The sequence below is a fragment of the Aulonocara sp. 'chitande type north' Nkhata Bay genome, linkage group LG13 (assembly GCF_057382095.1).
Source record: "Aulonocara sp. 'chitande type north' Nkhata Bay isolate Kocher_YH1m ecotype deep benthic linkage group LG13, A_spYH_male_GT1.1, whole genome shotgun sequence".
Lineage (NCBI taxonomy): Eukaryota > Metazoa > Chordata > Actinopteri > Cichliformes > Cichlidae > Aulonocara > Aulonocara sp. 'chitande type north' Nkhata Bay.
In genome coordinates this window covers 32,655,389-32,677,580 of record NC_141356.1, presented here as the reverse complement: position 1 = coordinate 32,677,580, position 22,192 = coordinate 32,655,389, and the positions used below count along the sequence as shown (strand labels likewise).

General features: G+C 46.4%; 1 protein-coding gene across 1 annotated transcript in view; it reads right to left on the bottom strand.

Moving 5' to 3' along the window:
* ppp2r5d (protein phosphatase 2, regulatory subunit B', delta) overlaps window positions 1–22,192 on the bottom strand; it is a 32,640-nt gene that overhangs the window by 636 nt on the left and 9,812 nt on the right. The window contains exons 6-17 of the mRNA XM_086260034.1: window positions 17,330–17,422; window positions 17,111–17,241; window positions 8,841–8,900; window positions 8,656–8,764; window positions 8,523–8,576; window positions 7,756–7,926; window positions 3,860–3,987; window positions 3,219–3,320; window positions 3,072–3,144; window positions 2,635–2,682; window positions 2,406–2,516; window positions 1–1,803 (exon numbers count right to left, since the gene is read on the bottom strand). The exon at window positions 1–1,803 is cut by the window's left edge and continues 636 nt beyond it. Of these exons, the coding sequence (XP_086116160.1) occupies window positions 1,666–1,803; window positions 2,406–2,516; window positions 2,635–2,682; window positions 3,072–3,144; window positions 3,219–3,320; window positions 3,860–3,987; window positions 7,756–7,926; window positions 8,523–8,576; window positions 8,656–8,764; window positions 8,841–8,900; window positions 17,111–17,241; window positions 17,330–17,422 (1,218 nt within the window). The 3' untranslated portion in view covers window positions 1–1,665. The remainder of the gene's footprint in view (window positions 1,804–2,405; window positions 2,517–2,634; window positions 2,683–3,071; window positions 3,145–3,218; window positions 3,321–3,859; window positions 3,988–7,755; window positions 7,927–8,522; window positions 8,577–8,655; window positions 8,765–8,840; window positions 8,901–17,110; window positions 17,242–17,329; window positions 17,423–22,192) is intronic.

The following is a 22,192-nucleotide window of genomic DNA, read 5'->3' as shown; positions in this document are numbered from 1 at the left end:
TGGCTAATGAGGTGCTAAATTCATACAATTGACTTCATGTCAGCGACGCCAAACAGGAAGCTGAAAACGAGCCAATCGCATTGTTCCAAATCTGCTTTTATTACGAGCATCAAAACTGAAACGAATTAAGTTTACGCCGTGAAGAATAAAGGATGGATCGTGTGACCTCAGCAGCCAATAAGGCTCCGACTCCGCTGACAGAAAAAACACACACAAAAAAAAAATTCTATAAAGAAGCAAAACGTAATAAAAAAAAAAAAAAAGTTTAAAAAAAAAAAGGTGAAAATTAGATTTTAAAAAGTTACAAATTTAAAACTAAAATGTGAAAAAAAAATAAATCAAAATGAAGTTGCTGTTCTTTTACATGATGACGGCATCGTTAACCTTTCCTCCTGTGTCCTCTTTAAGGGCCCTCCCATCTGGCACCAGTGCAGTCAATCAATAACTGATCAATAATCAGAAGCGTTTGACCTTTAACCCGAAGAGCTGCTGGCTAACACTTGAGGCGAGGCGCCCTCAGCTGGACTAAATAAAAGACACACAGTGTGTGTGTGTTGGGGGGGTCCTGATAGGATGTTTACATTCACTGCGTCTTCCACATCATCATCATCGGCCCGCTTCAGTCTGCCGGACGTACAGACTAGCAGTCAATTGGCAGAGCTAGGGTTCAGGGGCGGAGCTGTGAATCCGCTGTTGGAGAACCAAGCGGGTCAGTGAACGCATCAGCGCTGCGTTCAGGTGCAACGGGACAGAAGTGAGGAGCTGCAGCAGCACTGCGAAGCCCAGACCACTCTGCGTCTACTTCTCGTTTCCACGGAAACACTAGGTCAAAAATCCCCCCTTTTGAGGAAGGGGCTCTACACAAAAAACTCCGCCTTGTCACGGTTCATGCTTTTATTCTGAAATGTCAGAATGCTGTAGCTGATGCCTTTTTGTTGAACTGTGAAGATGATACAGCTGATGCTTTTATTCTGAAAAATAGAAAATGAAAAGCATTTAGTTTGAAGCGTACAGATGCTACAGCTAATGCTCTTATTCTGAAAAACTTTAGTTGATCGTTTCGGCCGACTTTTATCTGTTAGCGCGTTTGTGATCATCGCTGTCCTGCTGTCCTGAACCTGCTATGGTTCTGATCACTAAAAACAGGAACCAGCTGACCTGCTGCTGGCTCGCTGGATGAAGCATTCAAAGACGATTGTAAAAGTAACGGTGAGGCGTGTGGGCAGAAAGCAAATGCAGAGACAGCAGCTGCAGATCACGCAGCGTGGCGTCCTGGGGCAGGACGGGCTGCCGGCAATGTGTTGGTGTGCCTGATGTGGGTTCAGAACAAACAGCAGCAGGAGTTAAAGCGTGGGTGGAGGTGTGGGAGTGTTAGTGCAACATGAAGCTGATGTCCAATCACGGTGGACCGCTGACACAGTTTAAACAGCAGGTGGACGGACGGAGCTTCTACAGTGTCCTACGTGTGGTCGGCCACCGGGGGGCAGAGCTGAGCCGTTCTTATTTTTTTATTTATTTTTATTTTATTTTTTGGGTGAACGCGGCGGTGTCAGCTCCGCCCTAGTCTGACCCGGGACCAGGCTCTCCACGACGGCATCAACTTCCTCCCCACGGAGACGGACGCAAGGGGGCGGAGTCTGGATTAGGAGGGGCCGCCTCCTCTGGTCAGAGAGCCTCCTGATTGGCCGTCAGGTACTCTTCAGCTCGCTTGTGAGCCTCCAGAGCTTTGATGGTGTAGACGTCCTGCGGCAGCTCCGACTTCCTCCTCATCAGGACCTTATCCTTCTTTAGATCCTTCAGACCCTGCATGCACGCACACGCACACACACACACACACACGCACGCACACACACACACACACGCACACACACACACACACGCGCGCACGCACACGCACACACACACAAAGATTCAGTGATTAAAAATATTTCACTCACTCTCTGAAACTGAACCAATATTAATCTTGGTCGGCGTTAAATTTAGAAATTACTAATTTTTTGAATTTTTCAAAATAAAATTCAAGTAAATTTAAATGTGTTTCTAAATAAAAACAAATGTACCAATAAAAATATTCTCTGGGATTTAAATGTTTTTTTTCTCATATTTAAAGTAAAATGTCAGACAATCGCTGAGAAACGAATTCTAAAAATGATTTTTTTGCACTGATTCAAACATTAAAATGTAAAATTACAGGAAATCTTTAACAATAAGTTTCATAATATTCATATTCATCTAATTTTTTAATTAACAATACTTATTGATGCAATTATAACTAAGAGTTCGGAATCAAACTGTCGTCACATCAAACAGGAAGTCACAGAGAAATTGTCACACCAGAATATTAAAGCATTTTGTCTGCGAGGACGTGAGTGAGATCACTCTGTCTTTGTGTGTGTGCGTGCTACCTGTGATGCCTCGCTCTCCACAGTCTTCTTCAGCAGCTGGATGTCTTCAGCTGTTGGCGTCTCTGTCTCCATTGAGTACACAGCAACGCTGCTGTTACTGTACACCATGTACTGCACACACACACACACACACACACACACACACACACACACACACACACACGTTACAGGTTGCCCTGATCCTCATGGATCGTCACATACACACATTAATTAGACACTGGGAGCTGACCTCTTCTTGTGGGTGGAGTCCTGGGCGTAGGGGGTGGAGCTTACTGCTCTGAAAGTAAAGAGAGACACAAAACGTTAATAGGGGAGGAATCCCGATGACCTCTGACCCACATTTCTTCTAGAGACTCGGGGGACAGAGCTGATTAATCTGCAGATCGATCAAACAGAAATCGTCCACAGAGTGAAATCAGTGAACAGCCACCTCCTGCTACAGACACACAGTGTGTCCTGGTTTAACATGAACTCACTGCTGCAGCACAAAGTGCTCCCCTCACACTGACGGGTAGTTTTCTCCCCGGTATCGTCCTGTAAATAGTTAGCTAACCAATCACATGACGTCACGCTGACAGAAACGTTAGCAGTTGTTTCTTAAAGCCAGCGTCAGTCACATCTGCAGGGCTCAGTGTGCAGCGTTTCACGTCCCCGTACTTGCTGTACCTGAGGGTTCTGCCGAGCCAGCTCCTCGATCCTGTGCCAAACCTCCTCCCGCTCCTTCAGCTTGTACTTCTCTCTGCAGGAGACGCACACAGTGAGAAAGAGGAGCAGAGGAAGAGGGGCAGAAAGCTGTGTGAATCCCAGTCGTACTTTTGTTTCTCGGCCTTGTACTGCTGCGTGCAGTCGTCAAACAGCTTCTGGTTCATCTCCATGAAGAGCTTCAGGGCGTTGTAGATCAGGCCGTGGATCGTCCTGAGGAGGAGGAGGAGGAAGATCAGTGTGGAAACAGTGTGAGCTGCAGCGAGAACAAACAGGAGCCAAGACTCTTTGTTTCATTTATGTTTTATTCATTTGTAACGTCTGTGACGGAGGCGGGACTGTGATGGCCTCATCGTCACACTGAACTCTGTGGGCGGGGTCAGAGGGAGTGTTTTGGCCAGTTCCTGTTTTAAATGAAAGGCTCGCTGCACCACTGAAATGTGCTCATCAACTTATTTTTACGACTGTATGAGAAAACCACACAAATTCCTGTGATGTCACACCTGTGATGTCACTCCTGAGGACCCTGCAGGACATCATTGATCTCACAGGACAGAAAACGAGCGTGGGCGCCTCAAGCAGCTTCCTGCGCTCACATCCTCACCCTAACCCTCCAAAGCTCAGCTCTCATTGGCTCAGTATTGATCTGAACACTCGTTACATCAGCGCTCCTGCTGTCTTTGTCAGGACACCGCTGACTGGCTAACAAAGATGTGGGCGGAGCTGATCAGTGGTTTGTGTGTGCGCGTTACTTGTTCCAGTGGCTCTTGGAGTTCTTGTAGAGTGCAGGGAACATGATGGGGAGGATCTTGGCGGCGTTGTCGCTGATCAGACTCATGATGTACTCGTTGTTCCAGTAATACAGCGCTCTCTCTGCCACCTGCGCGCGCGCACGCACACACACACACACACACACACGCACACACACACACGCACGCACGCACACACACACGCACGCACACACACACACGTGTAGGTAAAAGCTGAGCTGCAGTAACTGGGAGCTCTGGTCTGATCTGGAGGACTCGGGTTAGAAGCCCACTGTGATGTCACACATTTTTACAAAAGCTGACATTCAGAGGAAATGACACGTTCAGGTTTGCATGGACACAACTAGGGCTGGGCCATATTATACCGTTCACGGTAATACCGGTATGATGTTAGGCAACGATAGGAAAATGAATTATCGCGATAGAATATGAGTAAAACGCGCAGTGCCTTTGTTTTCATGCACATGGCCGATTGTTGAGTGAAACAGATGAACCAGAATTGGTTTGTAAAAATGGTGCAACTTCCGTGATGTGGAACTGGTTTGGTGTTTGTCCGTCAGATACACAACAAAGCACATTTTTTTTGCAGAACATGCAAGCGGCCGTCGTTATTGTCGTATTTGTCGGACTAAGATGCTCTTAAATCTGGGAGCAATCTGGGTCCTAAACTCCGTATGCTTCGGGTCAAACGAACACTGCAACATCACTGAGAGTTAAAAACTGTCTAAATTCTTTCATCTTTAATAAAACGATCAGCGTTGCTGATTACATTTAACGGAGTTAGAAGTTAGCAGGAAGCTAGCGGAAGTTAGCTCGCTAGTTTCGCTAGTTACCTAAGCATGATATTGCATGTTCTGACTGAGAGATTTCTGAAAAAATTCAAACGTACAGCTCTGCTATCACTTCCAACATAAATGAAGACAGGAAACTAAACAGCAGTGACGTTTGTAGGGTTACTGAAGTTGGGCTAGCTGGTATATAATGATGTGCTACGTGATCGCTAGCGACACAGCTATGTTAGCATAACATAAACAGTGAAGCTGGAGGACGAACACTAACACTTTTCCACTTATAAAAGTTAACGTGAAGGTTCTTCATGGTTAGAGACAAATGCAATCGCACGGCAGGATGCTGTAAACACCAAACTTCAGTCAAGAGAACAACTGAGATAATCCATCCACAATACGAGGTTAGTCATTAATATACTGCAACAACATGGGAATAGAGCAGCTGCCAGAGAATTCAACATTAATGAATCAATGGTACAGAAGTGGAGGAAGCAAGAAGAATGAGTTTAATAAAATTTGATTTATCTGACTGCTTTGTTTCGCTTAATGTGCCTTATAATCCCGTGCACCTTATGGTCCGAAAAATACATACTGCACACTGCAGTTTAATGTTGCAAAGCTCCTCTTTTTGGTAAATGGCCTGTATTTGTATAGCGCTTTACTAGTCCCTAAGGACCCCAAAGTGCTTTACACAACCAGTCATCCACCCATTCACACACTTTTAACTTCAGTGGATATTATACATGGTTATGCTCAGGATATGTCAGCCCATTTCTACTGGAAATGCCTTTTGGTTAAACTTTCAGCAAGGAATTTGCATTTGCACTGTTACATTTTTATAAAGCTTTAATGTACATAAAAACCAGCTTCTTGTTTAAGTGAAAATAAATGGAAGGTTGTCTTTTTGCACTAGTAATGTTGTGGAGTTGTGTTTTGTCTCGCATCAATTATATCGTCAGTTATATCGTTATCGCAAATTTTCAAATATATATCGTGATAAATATTTTTGGCCATATCGCCCTGCTCTAGACACAACTGAACACCTTTTCAACCAATCACATTCATTCCCTGATCCCATGAGTCCGTCACCAGGCGGCGGGGACAGGAAGCGGTCGTGTTTCACAGAAACAAACAGCCGCAACTGAGCGCGCTCAGACACAACATCGTTCACTGGATCCGACTTCCCACTGAAGGCTGTGCTCTCCGTGCCCGGTTCAGACCCAGCGTCACTGAGCACTTTATCCGGCCCACATCTCAGAGTCACGGGTAAAGCCAACATGCATGTGTTTGGACTGCGGAGGAAGACTCCCAGCCACAACCACAAGCAGCCTTGCTGCTGCGAGGCTAACCACTGCGCCGCCACGCCGACATCAGGCACGTGCAGGGGGAGGGGGGGGGGGGGCTAGAGGGGCTTGAGCACCCGCCCCTTTCCTGATGGGTGCCCAAAGTGCCCTTTTGTTGAGGCAACTTTTAAAAAAATAATAATTTTTAATGTGTGCGTGCGGAGTCCTGTCTGTGCTCCTCAACAATAATATTTAACTATTAATCACAGTTTTGCTAAATAAAAGGATCTGGCTTGCATCAGTCACATGACCACATTTAACCAATGATCGCCCTCGACGGCAGAGCGCGCTGGTTACGAGCCGGGAACGAGCTCACAAAGAGCACGCGCATTTTTTCCGGTCCGGAGCTGTAGGAGAAACACAAGTTAACTCAGAGACACAGACTGATGCGACACAACCAGTAAGTAGGTGTACAGCGTACACTGTAGTGTGTAGCACCCAGGAGTATTAGCTTATTACGTACACGTTGGACTGACGAACTGAAACAAACGAGCGTGCTGTGCGTGCAACAGCGCGACAAACATTACCTGTCCTTTTATTAACTGCACAGGTAGTGCTGGTCACAGCTGCTGGCTACCTGTGTAAGGCTGTCATGGGTCTGTAGCTCTGTCACCGTTTTAGGGAACATGTTTAGTTTTAAAGTAAGTTTCCGGGCTTTTCCTGCCTTTCTGGAGGGATTATATTTCACTAAAAAATGATCTAATACGCATGTCCACATAATTATGCATTATTATAATATTTTAAAAAACACACGCTGTATTTTAAAGAACATACATTAAGAAGCAGATTATATTAGATTTATATTTTAAATAAGACAAAATTTGGATGTTACAGCAGTAAAATGATTGTATCTCTACAGTTTAAACATGTAATCAGCTTTGCCCTGCACAGAGTGGATAGTGAAACAAATGCAATCATCATAATGACATTATTTCATATTTATTACTTCCCCCTCCTCATTGCTTTATTATTGTAGCTCTAGTAATAAATATGTAAGGATTCTGGATCAGCACCGTGATGCCCATAGTATATACAGTATTCTGAAGAAGGTCTAACATGTCACTGTGTGTGCATGTGTGTGTTTTATTTAGATGGATTTAAAAAAAAAATATTACTCATGATATAACATTGTGCAGACATGGCTGGTAAGGACATGAGGAGGAAACAGTAGAAGCTGTGTGAGGCTACTAAAGGCAGGGCTATAACATTTTTCTGTCATCATTTTATTATAGATTAAGTGCAGGAGTTGTTAGGTGTGGATAATTAGATTATAGTTTATTGCAATAGCAAGTTGTGCCTTGTTCTCAGATAGACAGCAAGTGGAGAGTGATATATGAAATGATGGAAGGAAGGAAGAAGAGAAGCAAAGAGTGATTCACAGGCAGAGCCTAAATTATTTCTCACAGTTTTTTGTGTCCTTATGGTTCCAAGCGCTGTCACCAATCTTTGCATTTTGTTATTATCTCATGACACTTGTTTAATCTGCTACCATCTCTCCTGTGGACTTTTTAATGTCTACAGTCTCAGATCAACACAGCCCTGCCCTTCCCATATTAGACTCTTGATGAATGTGTGTTGTTGTTATTCAGCCTGGTTCAATGTGCCCCTTTTTAACTTTGGGCACCCGCCCCTTTAAACCTCTCTGCACGGCCCTGGCCGACATGCTTCCACCCTCAGTGAGCTGGAAGAGCCCAGACACACAACCGGCACCGTGGCAAACAGCTAACAGAAGCCCTGGTCCTGGTACCTGGAAGTGTGGGCTGGAGACACACTTGGCGAGCTGTCTAAAGAGCGGCTCCTGGACTTTGACGAACTCTGACGGCTCGATGACGTCCAGAATCTCCTCCAGCTCGTTCAGGAACATCACCTCCTTCGGACTGTGAGTTTTTGGCCAGAACTTCAGCAGACCCATGATCACCTGCAAGGGTCAAAGGTCAGCGTGTTACAAAAGTTTAGTTACAGCGATCATAACTGCAGCTCTCCAAACAAGCATGACGATTCAGTCACTGAGCTTCGATGTGATGAAGAGCAGCTCTGACTAAACTAAGTGTAAATGGAGCCCGGCGTGCAGCCAGGAATCGAACCGCCAACCTTTCGATTAGTAGCTGACCTGCTCTGCCCATAATTATGACATCATCAGGTCAGCAGGGCCGAATCGTGCCACATGGATCAAGCTTGTTTGCTTGGTTTCTGGGTTAAATCTGCTCCGCCTTAAACTCTGATGTCTGATTGGCCGATCAAACGTGCACATGGCGTCCACATGCACAGTTTTTTAAATGTTTGTGAAATTTCTGCGTCAGCGTGAGTTTATGCTGACAGTGTGAACTTCCTGTTTCGGCAGGCTCAGGCGCAATAGCAACCAGTGAGGCCAGTGCAGAGTTGAATGCCCTGCAGGGTGAAGGCGCTCTGACGTGTTTTGGTACGCACTTCAGCGCATGACCGCGTATTTTTTGTGTGCGGCACTGCAGAAACCCAGGGTTGTCATGGAAACAGGCTCAGCAGGGAGGTACTCACAGGTTCGGTCAGGCTGCTGTCCTTCTCCAGGAACTGGACCACGCAGTAGGCCAGCTGAAGACGAACAGACAGACGCAGTCAGCAGAGACACACGGACGCTACAGACGAACTGACGGACAGGGCGACCTCTGACCTGTGGGTGGTACACGCTCAGAGACTTCACTTTGTGCAGAGGCAGCAGAACCCGGATCAGGAACATCTTGTGTTCTTCTTTGAGAGGCAGCGCGAAGCCGTTAATGATGCTGAGACACACGGGGGGGGGGGTCACTGAGGTCAGAGGTCACAGGGTGTGTGCGTGTGCGTGTGTGTGCGTGTTACCTGCCCAGGATCTCCAGCAGCTCAGCGATCCCGTTGTGATGTTCCGTCTCATAGATGAACCTGCAGGTGGATAATGTCAGAACCTCGACTTTATTCACGTCACACATTTAAAACAACAGAGCTGATTAAGGCTACGTCCACACGTACACGGCTATTTTTGAAAACACAGATTTGTCTATGCGTTTGCACCTTTCGTCCACATGTAAACGGCGTTTTCGGTCACTGAAAACGGAGATTTCTAAAAACGCCGGTCAGGGTGGAGATTTTCGAAAACTCAGTTTTTGCATTTACATGTGGACGAGGAAAACGCAGAAAACGCAGCGTCAAAGATGTGCGCTGCGTTATTGTTTCGGTGAGATGAATTTCTACAATACTGTTACTGTTAATTCTACTCTCTGCAGTGTTTAAATGCTTACATACACACAGTTACTGTCCCTCCACACATACGACTCGGTTCTGCTTCTATGCCCCAGCTTTGTTTACTATTTCCCACCGAGGCTTCTAGACTTCTGATTGGCCGACATTTCTACACTGTTAGGAATATATCGCCAGCTGTTTATTTGGCATGTTCCTAGCAGCGTTTACGTGTGGATGGGATTGTTTTTTAAAACGAAAACGGAAAATCTCAGTTTTCAAAAATACCCGTGTACGTGTGGACGTAGCCTAACACAACGATCAACATTAAAATAAAATCAGAAAATCCAATCGTCTGTGAGGATGTCAAATATGTACCAATGTGTTTTTAATAAAGACTTAAATGTGTGCAGGTATGGAAAGGTAGCTTCTTCCATAGATCTGCTGTTACTGCTGCAAAAGCTCCGTCACCTCAGGTGAGCTCAGAGCTCTCACAGGTGTGTGAATGTGGAGCAGCTCAGACAGGTGCACAGGTGCCAGTCTGTGAAAAAGTAGCAATAAAACCGTAAAATCAATTCTAAGGTGAAGATAAAGGGGTGTGGTCATGCATGCATGTTCGATACCTGTGAAGCCCAGCACGATAAGGCTTCAGTTTGGCTCTGATGAAACCAGTCCAGACTTTTTACAGCAACACAACCATAAGGAGCCAAATGACTCGAGTGTCAGAAGACTCGCTTAAGGGGTCAAACTTAAAGCCTGTGACATCTGTCTTTCTGTCATTAAGATTTAACAAATGTATCCTCATCCAGGGCTTAATCGCTAAGACAGTTTAGCTCAGGCTCCCATGGATCTCTGCTGTTCAGCCGAATGAGCACACACACATTAGCAAAGAGGTAATATACACAGTGAAAAAAAGAAGTGGGCTCAGAATATACCTTGAGGTACTCCTAAAGCGAGAGGTGATGTTGTAGAAGAACAGTCTCCCACAAGTACAGAGAAACCTCTGCTGGTGAGGCATGAACCTCGTCAGAAGTGGTTTTGATTGGAGCTTGGTGTTCTAGACGAGACAGAAGGACGCCAAAGGCAGCAGACGAGTCTAGAAGCAACGAGCGGTCTCTGATCTAGAACCTGACTCAAACTCTTCCACACACAATATAAACGACTGTGTCTGTGACGCAGTCATTTAGATACAGGTCTGGAATTAGCAGTGTTGGCCAAGCTACTTTGAAAAAGTAATTAATTATAGTTACTAGTTACTTCTTCAAAAAAGTAACTGAGTTAGTAATTGAGTTACAAGATTCTAAAAGTAATTAATTACTTGAAAAGTAATTCAGGGCTCTAGACTAACTTTTTGCCACGGTTGCACAAACGTTAGGCACACCTAAATTTTTCATCGCTGAACACCGCAGTTTTACATGTGCACTTTTTTGGGGGGGGGATTGCTGTCCACACAGACAATATTGATTTGTAAATGATTAACTAACAATCTTGTGCTTGTGCTTAAAGTGCTTTGGCACTCTTTGGTGATATTGTAGACAATGTTAAACTTAATAATCATCTCGGCTCCTCTGACGAGCTGTTTGCTGCTGAAAGGCCATGGGCAGAGGGGACACTTGGGCATTTATCGCAGCATATATTGTGTTTTCTGGATAAACTGCTGCTTTTTCAGCGTTCAGAGATTGATGGCTCTGTGTCAGAGCTGGCTATGAATTTCAGACGGATCAGGCCTTAACTTAACAAAAAGTTATCAATAATTCTTTTCATCTTTTCTCATTACCCACAGCTACATCCACTCTGTGGGGCCTAGGCTGCTCACTAGGGCTGCGTATCATCACTGATTTCTATAATCCATTTGATTCTGATTCAAGAGATCCCGATTCAATTCAGTTTTGCCTCAGACAGTCAGAAATATAATTCTGATCATTTATCAGTACTGATACATGTGAGCCTTCATCAGAGGTGTGAGCATCACAGCAGAGGCCTTAGTGTCAAAGTAACTGAGAATAAAACTCAGAAAAACATGAAGGAGATTTTCCTGGCCTGGATTTTTATAGCAGAGAACCTTAAAAATATTCTGCAATATTCTGCAATTTTGCATAGTTTTAAAAAGTTTAAATTTCTTCAAATTGAACAGCAGAAATGAGGCTTTTTTTCTTTCAACATATTTTTATTGATTTTATAATTGAACAGTATACAACAATCACCTTCAAGAGAACACAATAGAAGGTGGACAGCAAGTCAACAAGGTGGTAATACAGCATACATAAATGTTACAACAGAGTACATTTCACTTAAGTTTATCCATCAGGCTAATGACTGGTTGCCAAATCTTATAAAAAACTCTCTCTCGGTTAGACAAGGTAAGAAATTAGGCTTTCTCGTCCGAGGTCATTTAAGTAAAAAACAAAACAAAACAAAAAACAGCGGCCGACAGCGCTGTAAACAACGGTAGACTGACGGGTAATAAGAGAATGAATAATGCCAAAAACAGAGATTTGAGACGGGAAACTGTCCTTGAGAGAGCGAGAGCTGTGCATGAAGTGTGATTTTATCGTGGGGGAAGCAAAACAGCAAAAGTTAGTGGGAATTCATGACGATGTTTATCAAATGTGAAGCGTAGTTTGCATCTTCTTTTGCTGCTGGTTCAGTGAATTTTGGTTGGAGAGAGACAAAACCTGCAGCTCAGAATCGAGTGCAAAAAAAGACGTAAACACAGCGCGGACCCGATGCATCAGAGTCAGCGAGCTGTGGGCTTTCAGCCCCGACGCCGTGTGCGGGCTGAAAGCCGAGAAAGAGAAAGCTGACTGATGCGTCGGGTCCACTCTGCGTTTACGTCTCTGTGCAGAATCCGTGTACCTGCTCTCATTTACTGTTTGGTGGTTGTTGAAATAGTTTTGTGAGCTTTAACCTGAGATTCTCGCGTTTCTGGCAAAAAACATTTATATTTAAAAGTTGATTCAGGATTTAATGAATTGATATCGCTTTATTCAAGCTACTCACCTCTGCCTATCCGCCTGCACTTTCAAACGTACACACGAAGGACTACATGAATATCTGGACCACGACCAATCAGAGCGGTCCCGCCCCTGACTATCTCTGATTGGTTTAGACCACGATAGGGGCATAATATGTGTCTGTTGTTGACCACACGGAGACTTTCAGAGTTGCAAAGACTTTTTTTTTTTTGTTATTCGAACAGGTGGTCACACCGGTGCAACCTAAGATTTTTTTTTAGTCACACCATTGAAAAATTTGGTCGCACTCTAGAGCCCTGCAATCATTGCGTTACTTAAAAAGAAAAAAAAGTTTAACCTTCTGGGGTCCAGGTTATAATTGGCCATTTTTAACTACTTTTGATGTTTCCTCTACATTCCACCTTTAAAAACTGTTTACTTTGCCTTGTTTTCAGCACAACCTCACATGTCTGAATTTACAGTTGTGTTTTCATTTTGACAAACTGTATTAACACAATTGATCTAAAAATCAGACAAAAAACAAAATTCGAGTAGAAAAAGTTATATTTTTACTGTGACAACCAAACATATTTAATGAATCATATTTCATAACTTTAAATGCAAACAAATGGTCAATTTAAAAATCATATGCACAAGTTTTGCAAACAACAAAGTTATTTGCAGCCATTTACCTTTGACCCCCTTTTTTTAAAATAACCATTTCAAACTATTTACAGAACAATCAGCTGTTCTTCAATAAGATGCCACACAAATTATTTGTGCCACTCCAAAAAAAATTATTTCTGTCCACCATAAAGGAGAACATCACAGCCTGATACCTGCAGGTCTGACAGCAGCAGCTGTATCACTCCTGTTTCTACCTGGAGGCAGCAGTTGCCTCATTGTTCTGACACACAACACAAAACTATCCACAACACTACACACTAACTACACACTCCAAACACCACAAATCTCTCAAAACGCGCTCTCTCTTTTTCTGCTGTCTCTCTCTCTCTCTCTCACTGTCACTCCTAAAACTTTTCCCTCTTCCCAAACAACCAAATGTCATGTTGCCATATCATTTTTTGGATTGGTGGACATGGTGCATTTTTCACCAACATGAACGAGTTGTTTTTGGTTTTGTTTTTTTATGTTTTGGTCATAAGCAGAGTGTGCTTGCTAGCGCTGTCCTTAGACGTTAAACGTGACGAAACTATTGAGGAAAAACACCGTGTAAAATGATAAATGGTCTGTATTTGTATAGCGCTTCACTAGTCACTAAGGACCCCGAAGCGCTTTACACATTCAGTCATTCACCCATTCAACATAAATGAAGACAGGAAACTAAACAGCAGTGACGTCTGTAGGGTTACTGAAGTTGGGCTAGCTGGTATATAATGTTGGGCTAGCTGGTATGTAATGATGTGCTACGTGATCGCTAGCGACACAGCTATGTTAGCATAATATAAACAGTGAAGCTGGAGGACGAACACTAACACTTTTCCACTTATAAAAGTTAACGTGACGGTTCCTCATGGTTAGAGACAAATGCAATCGCATGGCAGGATGCTGTAAACGGACCAAACTTCAGTCAGGAGAACAACTGAGATAATCCATCCACAATACGAGGTTAGTCATTCATATACTGAAACAACATGGGAATAGAGCAGCGGTGATAGAATACAGCATTAATGAATCAATGGTACAGAAGTGGAGGAAGCAAGAAGTGTGAGTTTGATTTATCTGACTGCTTTGTTTCGCTTAATGTGCCTTATAATCCCGTGCACCTTATGGTCCAAAAAATACGTATTTGACTTTTTTTATTTGGCACACTGCAGTTTAATGTTGCAAAGCACCTCTTTTTAACTTCGGTGGATATTATACATGGTTATGCTCAGGATATGTCAGCCCATTTCTACTGGAAATGCCTTTTGGTTAAACTTTCAGCAAGGAATTTGCATTTGCACTGTTAAATGTTTATATAGCTTTAATGCACATAAAAACAGCTGCTTGTTTAAGTGAAAATAAATGGATGGGTTTTCTTTGCGCTAGTAAAGTTGTGGAGTTGTATTTTGTCTCGCATCAATTATATCATTATCGCAAATTTTCAAATATATATTGTGATAAATATATTTGGCCATATAGCCCTGCGCTAACTGCTACTTCCTGAAACTCATTGATGTCGACTGCACGTGCTCTAAACACGTCCCAGTCTACGTCGTTGAGTGCGTCCTGTAGCGTAGCTTCTGATTGGGCAGACCAATATTTCACCTCCCTTGTGGTTACTTCTTCCCTCCGTATGTTTTGTTTATACTGCGGAATGAGAAAGATGGCATTGTGGTCAGACTTCCCAAAAGCCGGGTGTGAGACAGCTTTGTAGCCCTGCTTGTATGGCGCGTAGCAGTGGTCCAAAATTCGATCCCCCCTCGTCGGACACGAGACATGCTGGTAAACGTTCAGCATGACTTGTCTGAGGTTTGCTTTATTAAAGTCTCCTGCTACAATGAGGGGTCCTTGTTTTGAAGCGAACTCAGCATGTCATGTAATTCGGACAAAGCCATACCTTTGTCCGCTTGCGGTGGGATGTAGACCACCGTGGCGATGATCGAGGTGAACTCACGGGGCAGATAGAAAGGGCGGCACTTAATGCTCAGGAATTCCAGATGTGGGGAGCAGCCGCTGGAAAGAGTAGAAATGCTCCTGGCATCACACCACTTTCACACTCCTCCACCTTTGGTTTTGTTCGACTCTGCCGTTCTGTCCGCGCGGAGCACAAAGAATGAATCCGACGGAGTTACGGCCTGGTCCGGCACGGTGAGGGTCAGCCATGTCTCCGTGAAGCACAGAATGCTGCAGTCCCTCATGTCACGTTGGAAGGTGACTATTGCTCTTAGGTTATCGAGCTTGCTCTCCAGGGATTGTAGGTCTTAGAGCACCGGCCGGTCCCTGACAGGACGGTTTAGTCCATTTGGTTAGAAAAGGGGCAAAAAAATACAGCCAATACAGCAGTGCACGGAAATACGGTCCTCGGTAGTCAAGCTTGCGTGGAAGTCCAAAAGTCATAGTTTTTAAAAGCAGTGATAAAATCTGCAACACTTGAAGGACTAACTATGTGCACACGTCTCACAGAGGATGCTAGCTTTATTGCAGAGCCGGGGCTGAAAACAGGAAACAGCCTGATATAGCCGTGTCACATCCAGGGTTTTCTTGTGTAGGAACACAAAGTCTTTAACCAGCAGTCCACTCTCACAACAAACACGAATCTTAAAAAACAGTTGTATTTTAGTATGAGACCAGTTACCAAAGTCACTGATAAGCTACCCTCTTTAGTAGTCAGTAAACAACCGCACAAAGCACAGGGGAGGAAGAGTTTAACTCCAACCTGCTGCAGCTCGAAAGATCTGCCGAGACCTGACAACACTGAGAACTGGATTTAAATATGGAAGCTATTCCAGCACAGACGTCTGCAGGGACCTACAAACAGAACAGCTGGGTGGAAGAAGCTCGGAAAAATGAGCAGACTCACCAGCATGAAGCCGCGTTGCAGTTAAACGCAGAAAATCCAAGTCCGGGATGGCAAAAAAGTCCCTGAGAAGGAAAGTTTTGTTAGCCAGCGATCTAGCATTCAACAGAGCCATTCGGATCTTTGCACGCTGAGGCCGCGTCCCGTTCCAGCAGGCCACCTCCACAATCGCACATCCCCCGCCATGTGTGGGATGCTCCGTGACGGCTGGTGAAGCAATTGGCCTTAATTCCACAGACAGTCCAACAGTTTCCACGTGTCGAAAACCCATCACCCCGAGAGCGATGATCAGACGTTTCAGGTGAGTTCTGACCCGCACGGGCACACCTCCCTGCTCCTCGTCTGGCATCTTCTGGGGAGAGGAACGCTGAGTAACCAGGGTAGATTCCCACGTACATACGGCTGCGTTGATTGGTAAGTTGTTGGATCATCTTGGTCACTGTCAAACTGGGATTTAGACATGTTTTGTGATCATAGGTGGTTACAGCATCTGGACCGAAGACAACCAAAAACAGGACAACTGCACAGCACACAGAGCAGCTGCAGCTCACTTTGCTCTAATCTCTTCTCCGAGGATCACATTCAATCAAACAGCCCAAAGCTCGGTCCTCCAGCTGTGTCTGTATATCACAAACACATGAACCTGGGATAAAGTTTTAATCTCAGTGACAGCCATGCTCCTTTGGCTCTGGCTCACAGGAAAAACCCAGTAATGTATGAAAGTGTGGACTTGGTGCAGCCAAATATCCCAGAATGCATTTTGTCCAAAAGAAAAAAGCGGCAAAGGCGGAGGAGAGTGGCTAAAAGGTTCGAAACATGACTGTTTCTGTGACACAAAGTAAACCTTTAAGATATTTTAAGCGAGAATGTAGCTGTGTAACCTTCGGATATCTGGGAACATTTTGCCCGGGAACAAAAACAGATGTTAATACGTGGAGATCTTGAAGGCTGCTCCAACAATGATCAGATTATAGTTTAAACATTTGTTCAGTTCTCTTCCAAACACTAGCAGCTCTCTGTTGTAGGTTTTGAGTGTTTACTAAAATAAAAATAAAAGTGTTCTAACATCCCACCTGTTTGTTTTTATTCAGGCATACATGTGTACTATGTTTATTAAGAGAGATAAAGCTTGTGTTTCTGTCATGTAGTGATTGTGTTTAACTGTATGAAGCTTATTAGACATTATGAAACAGATAACACGTAAAAGTGAATTTTGCCAAAGTGCTTTAAAAAAGTATATTTTTTGTTTCTTAAAGAAATCTACTACATCATGTGGAATTGTTTTATGTCTCGTGTCATTCTGTATTGCAAATATTGTCGAACAATTGCACCGTGTTCACAGGAAGTCTGGACTCCGGTGTGAAATTACAAAGTACGGACCTGCGTACTTCAGTATTGACAAACAGCCCGTGGCTCTGTCCGAGTGTGTGGACTCTAACCTGTAGAAGATGTTGTTGATCTGGCGACGGATGTAGGCGCGGAGGCCAAGGAACTTGCCGTAGATCCGGTGCAGGATGGTCTTCAGGAAGTCTCTCTCTCGGGGATCCTCGCTGTCAAACAGCTCCAGCAGCTTCAACACAATTCAACGAGTCAGAGGTCCACAGGTCACACCTGCCACACCTGAACTCTGACACCAACACTAACAGCTGACGTCTTACCAACAGTACAAACTTTTGGTCGATGTATTTTTTGGCGATGTTCGGCTGGAAGTCCGGAGACTCCAGGAAGCGAAGGAAGAACTCATACACAAGCTGTGAACACACACACACACACACACACACACACACACACACACACACACACACACACACACACACGTGTTGGTCTTTGGACAAAAACAGGTCATGTTCTGACAGGTGCAGCTTTGGCAAAGACCAGGATGTTCAGCCTTACAGCAGGAATAAACATGATCACAGCTAATGTAAAAACTGATCATTTCACCACTCTTTTTGGGGGGGGGGCTTTTGGGTGGATGGGGACACAGGAGGCTGTAGCTCCTTATCCATCTGTGAAGGTTCTCAGTCATCCAGGTCATCGTAGTCCAAGGAGCTTGGGGGGAAAAGCATCTTGACTTCTTTAAGTTTCATCTGAGAAACTTCTTCAGTTCTTTGGTCAAATGGTGGAGGGTCACAGGTTAAAGCCCTGTGGGAGTGTCCCCCCCAAGAGGGTCGCTGACCCCCTATGAATCCTGTGCCTAATCACACGAGCCAAGGTGTGAACAGGTGTGGGTCACAATCAGCCACATTTTCAGGTGAACCTTGGGCTGGGCTATATCATACCGTTCATGGTAATACCGGTGTAATTTTGGGCAACGATAGGAAAATCAAATATGGCGATAGAATATGGGTAAAACGCACATGCGCAGTGCCTTTGTTTACATACGCACATGGCAGTGACGCAGAATGAGAAGAGCGAGAGCGGATCGTTGAATGAAACGGATGAACCAGAACTGGTTTGTAAAAATGCTGCAACTTCAGTGGTGTGGAACTGGTTTAGCTTTCATCCGTCACATATATACAACAAAGCACTATTTTTGGTAGAGCATGCTAGCGGGCCGTCGTTATTACCGTGTTGTTTGGAAAATATGGCGCACTTAAAATCAATCCTGGTGGACTTGGTTCTATGGTAGGTCTTAAAGGGTTAAGTGAAAATACACTGATGGGTTTTTTGCACTAATAAAGTTGTGGAATTGTAAAGTATTTTGTCTAGTGTCAATTATATCGTCAGTTATATCCATCCATCCATCTTCATCCGCTTTATCTGAGACCGGGTCACGGGGGCAGCAGCCTAAGCAAAGAGGCCCAGACCTCCCTCTCCCCAGCCACCTCCTCCAGCTTATCCGGGGGAACACCAAGGCGTTCCCAGGCCAGCCGAGAGATATAATCTCTCCAGCGTGTCCTGGGTCTGCCCCGGGGCCTCCTCCCGGTGGGACATGCCTGGAACACCTCACCCAGGAGGCGCCCAGGGGGCATCCTTGTCAGATGCCCGAACCACCTCAGCTGACTCCTTTCGATGTGGAGCAGCAGCTGCTCTACTCTGAGCCCCTCCCGGATGGCCGAACTTCTCACCCTATCTCTAAGGGAGAGGCCAGCCACCCTTCGGAGGAAGCTCATTTCTGCCGCTTGTATCCGCGATCTCGTTCTTTCGGTCACTACCCACAGTGATGGCCATAGGTGAGGGTAGGGAAGTAGATCGACCGGTAAATTGAGAGCTTCACTTTTACACTCAGCTCCCTCTTCACCACGACGGACCGGTGCAGCGTCCGCATTACTGCAGCTGCAGCCCCAATCCGTCTGTCGATCTCCGGCTCCCTTCTCCCATCACTCGCGAACAAGACCCCGAGATACTTGAACTCCTCCACTTGGGGCAGGAACTCATCCCCAACCCGGAGTGGGCACTCCACCCTTTTCCGGCTGAGAACCATGGCCTCAGATTTGGAGGTGCTGATCCTCATTCCCGCTGCTTCACACTCGGCTGCGAACTGTTCCAGTGCGAGCTGGAGGCCCTCACCCGATGAAGCCAACAGAACCACATCATCCGCAAAAATCAGAGATGAGATTCTGAGGCCACCAAAGCGAAAGCCCTCCGCCACTTGGCTGCGCCTAGAAATCCTGTCCATAAAAATTATGAACAGAACCTGAGACAAAGGGCAGCCCTGGCGGAGCCCATCACCCACCGGGAACGAGTCCGACTTATTGCCGGCAATGCGAACAAAGCTCTTGCAACGGTTGTATAGGGATCGAATGGCCCGTAGCAATGGGCCAGACACCCCATACTCCTGCAACACCTCCCACAGGAAACCCAGAGGGACACGGTCGAATGCCTTCTCCAAATCCACAAAACACATGTAGACTGGTTGGGCAAACTCCCATGCACCCTCAAGTATCCTGGAGAGGATAAAGAGCTGGTCCAGTGTTCCGCGACCAGGACGAAAACCGCATTGTTCCTCCTGTATCCGAGGTTCGACTAGCGGACGAACTCTCCTTTCCAGCACCCTGGCATAGACTTTCCCACGGAGGCTGAGGAGTGTGATCCTCCTGTAGTTGGAACACACCCTCCGGTCCCCCTTCTTAAAGATGGGGACCACCACCCCGGTCTGCCAGTCCACATGTACTGCCCCTGATCTCCACGCAACATTGCAGAGGCGTGTCAACCAGGAAAGCCCTACAACGTCCAGAGCCTTCAGGAACTCGGGGCGGACCTCATCAACACCAGGGGCTCTGCCACCAAGGAGTTGTTTAACTGCCTCAGTGACCTCGCCCCCGGAAATTGGCGGGTCATTCCCCTCATCCCCAGACTCTGCTTCCTCCTCGGAAGACGTGTCAGTGGGATTAAGGAGGTCCTCGAAGTATTCCTTCCACCGCCTGACAATTTTCTCAGTTGACGTCGGCAGCGCTCCGCCAGCACTATACACAGTGCAGGTAGAGAGCACCGCTTTCCCCTCCTGAGACGCCTGACGGTTTGCCAGAATCTCTTTGAGGCAGTCCGAAAGTCTTTTTCCATGGCCTCTCCGAACCGAGAGGCCACACCCGAGTTTTTGCTTCAGCCACTGCCTGAGCCGCATTCCGCTTGGCCTGTCGATACCTGTCGGCTGCCTCCGGAGTCCCACAGGCTAACCAAGCCCGATAGGACTCCTTCTTCAGCCTGGTGGCTCCCTACACCTCTGGTGTCCACCATTTGGTTCGGGGATTACCACCACAGCAGGCACCAACCACCTTGCGGCCGCAGCTCAATGCAGCAGCTTCGGCAATGGAGACGCTGAACATGGTCCATTCGGACTCAATGTCCCCAGTCTCCCTCGGAATGCTGTTGAAGCTCTGCCGGAGGTGTGCGTTGAAGATCTCGCGGACCGGGGCCTCTGCTAGACGTTCCCAGCACACCCTCACTACGCGTTTAGGTGCACCAGGTCTGTCCAGCATCCTCCCCCGCCACCTGATCCAACTCACCACCAGGTGGTGATCAGTTGACAGCTCAGCCCCTCTCTTTACCCGAGTGTCCAGAACATATGGTCGTAGGTCTGGTGATACGATTACAAAAATCGATCATCGACCTACGGCCTAGAGCGTCCTGGTGCCACGTGCACTTATGGACACTCTTATGTTCGAACAGGGTGTTCGTTATGGCCAAACTGTGATTAGCACAGAAGTCCAATAACAAAGCACCGCTCGGGTTCAGATCAGGGAGGCCGTTCCTCTCAATCACGCCCCTCCAGGTCTCGCTGTCGTTACCCATGTGAGCATTGAAGTCTCCCAGCAGGACAACAGAGTCTCCAGGTGGAGCACCTTCCAGCACCCCCCCAGGGACTCTAAGAAGGCTGGGTACTCCGAACTGCCACTCGGCTCATAAGCACAGATGAAAGTCAGGACCCGTTCCCCGACCCTAAGGTGCAGGGAACAAACCCTCTCGTCCACCGGGAAAAACCCCAACGTACCGGCAGCAAGCCGAGGGGATATTAGAATACCCACTCCAGCCCGCCGCCTCTCACCAGGGGCAACTCCAGACTGAGACAGAGTCCAGCCCCTCTCCAGGAGACTGGTTCCAGAGCCCAAGCCATGCGTAGAGGTGAGCCCGACTATATCTAGCCGGTACCTCTCAACCTCACGCACTAACTCAGGCTCCTTCCCCACCAGAGAGGTGACATTCCATGTCCCTATTGCCAGTCTTGGCAGCCGGGGGTCACACAAAATACACCCGACCCCTATGGCGCCTCCTGCGGGTGGTGGGCCTGCGGGAGGATTGGCCCATGTCTCCTCTTCGGGCTGTGCCCGGCCGGGCCCCATGGACTAAGGCCCGGCCACCAGACGCTCGCCCTCGGGCACCCTCCCCGGGCCTGGCTCCAGGGCAGGGCCCCGGTAACCCTATCCCGGGCAGGGTAAACTGTTCCCTCGATATTCTTTTCATAAGGGTCTTCTGAATCGCTCTTTGTCTGGTCCCTCACCCAGGACCAATTTGCCATGGGAGACCCTACCAGGGCGCAAAAGCCCCCAGAAAACATAGCCCCTGAATCCCTGGGACACACAAACCCCTCCACCACGTTAAGGTAGCGATTCAAGGAGGAGCGTCAGTTATATCGTTACGCAAATTTTCAAATGTATATTGTGATAAATATTTTTGGTCATATCACCCTGCTCTAGGTGAACCCACTGTGAAACCTGGCTCCACCCTATCATGTGATTTCCTGAGGTCAGATGGCCCAGGATGTGAGTGGGCATTAAGTTATCTGGGAAGGATCTCAAAACTGGATTATAGATGGCAGAAAGTTGGTGTCGTAAGCCCCGCCCTCTTTTCAAAGATGGACATTCACAGTGAACATAGATGCTTCTTTCACTCCTCTTTCAAACCATCTGTCTTCTCTGTCCTACATGTGGACATTGGCGTCCTCAGAGTGACCGTGTTTATGAACTGTCTGGTGTCTCCAGTGTAGAGGTCCTCTCTGCACAGCTATGTTGTTGAGTGTGTGTCTGGGTCTGAGCTGGAACACTGTGCAGTGTCACTGACTGTGTTTATGGTCTGCTCACTGC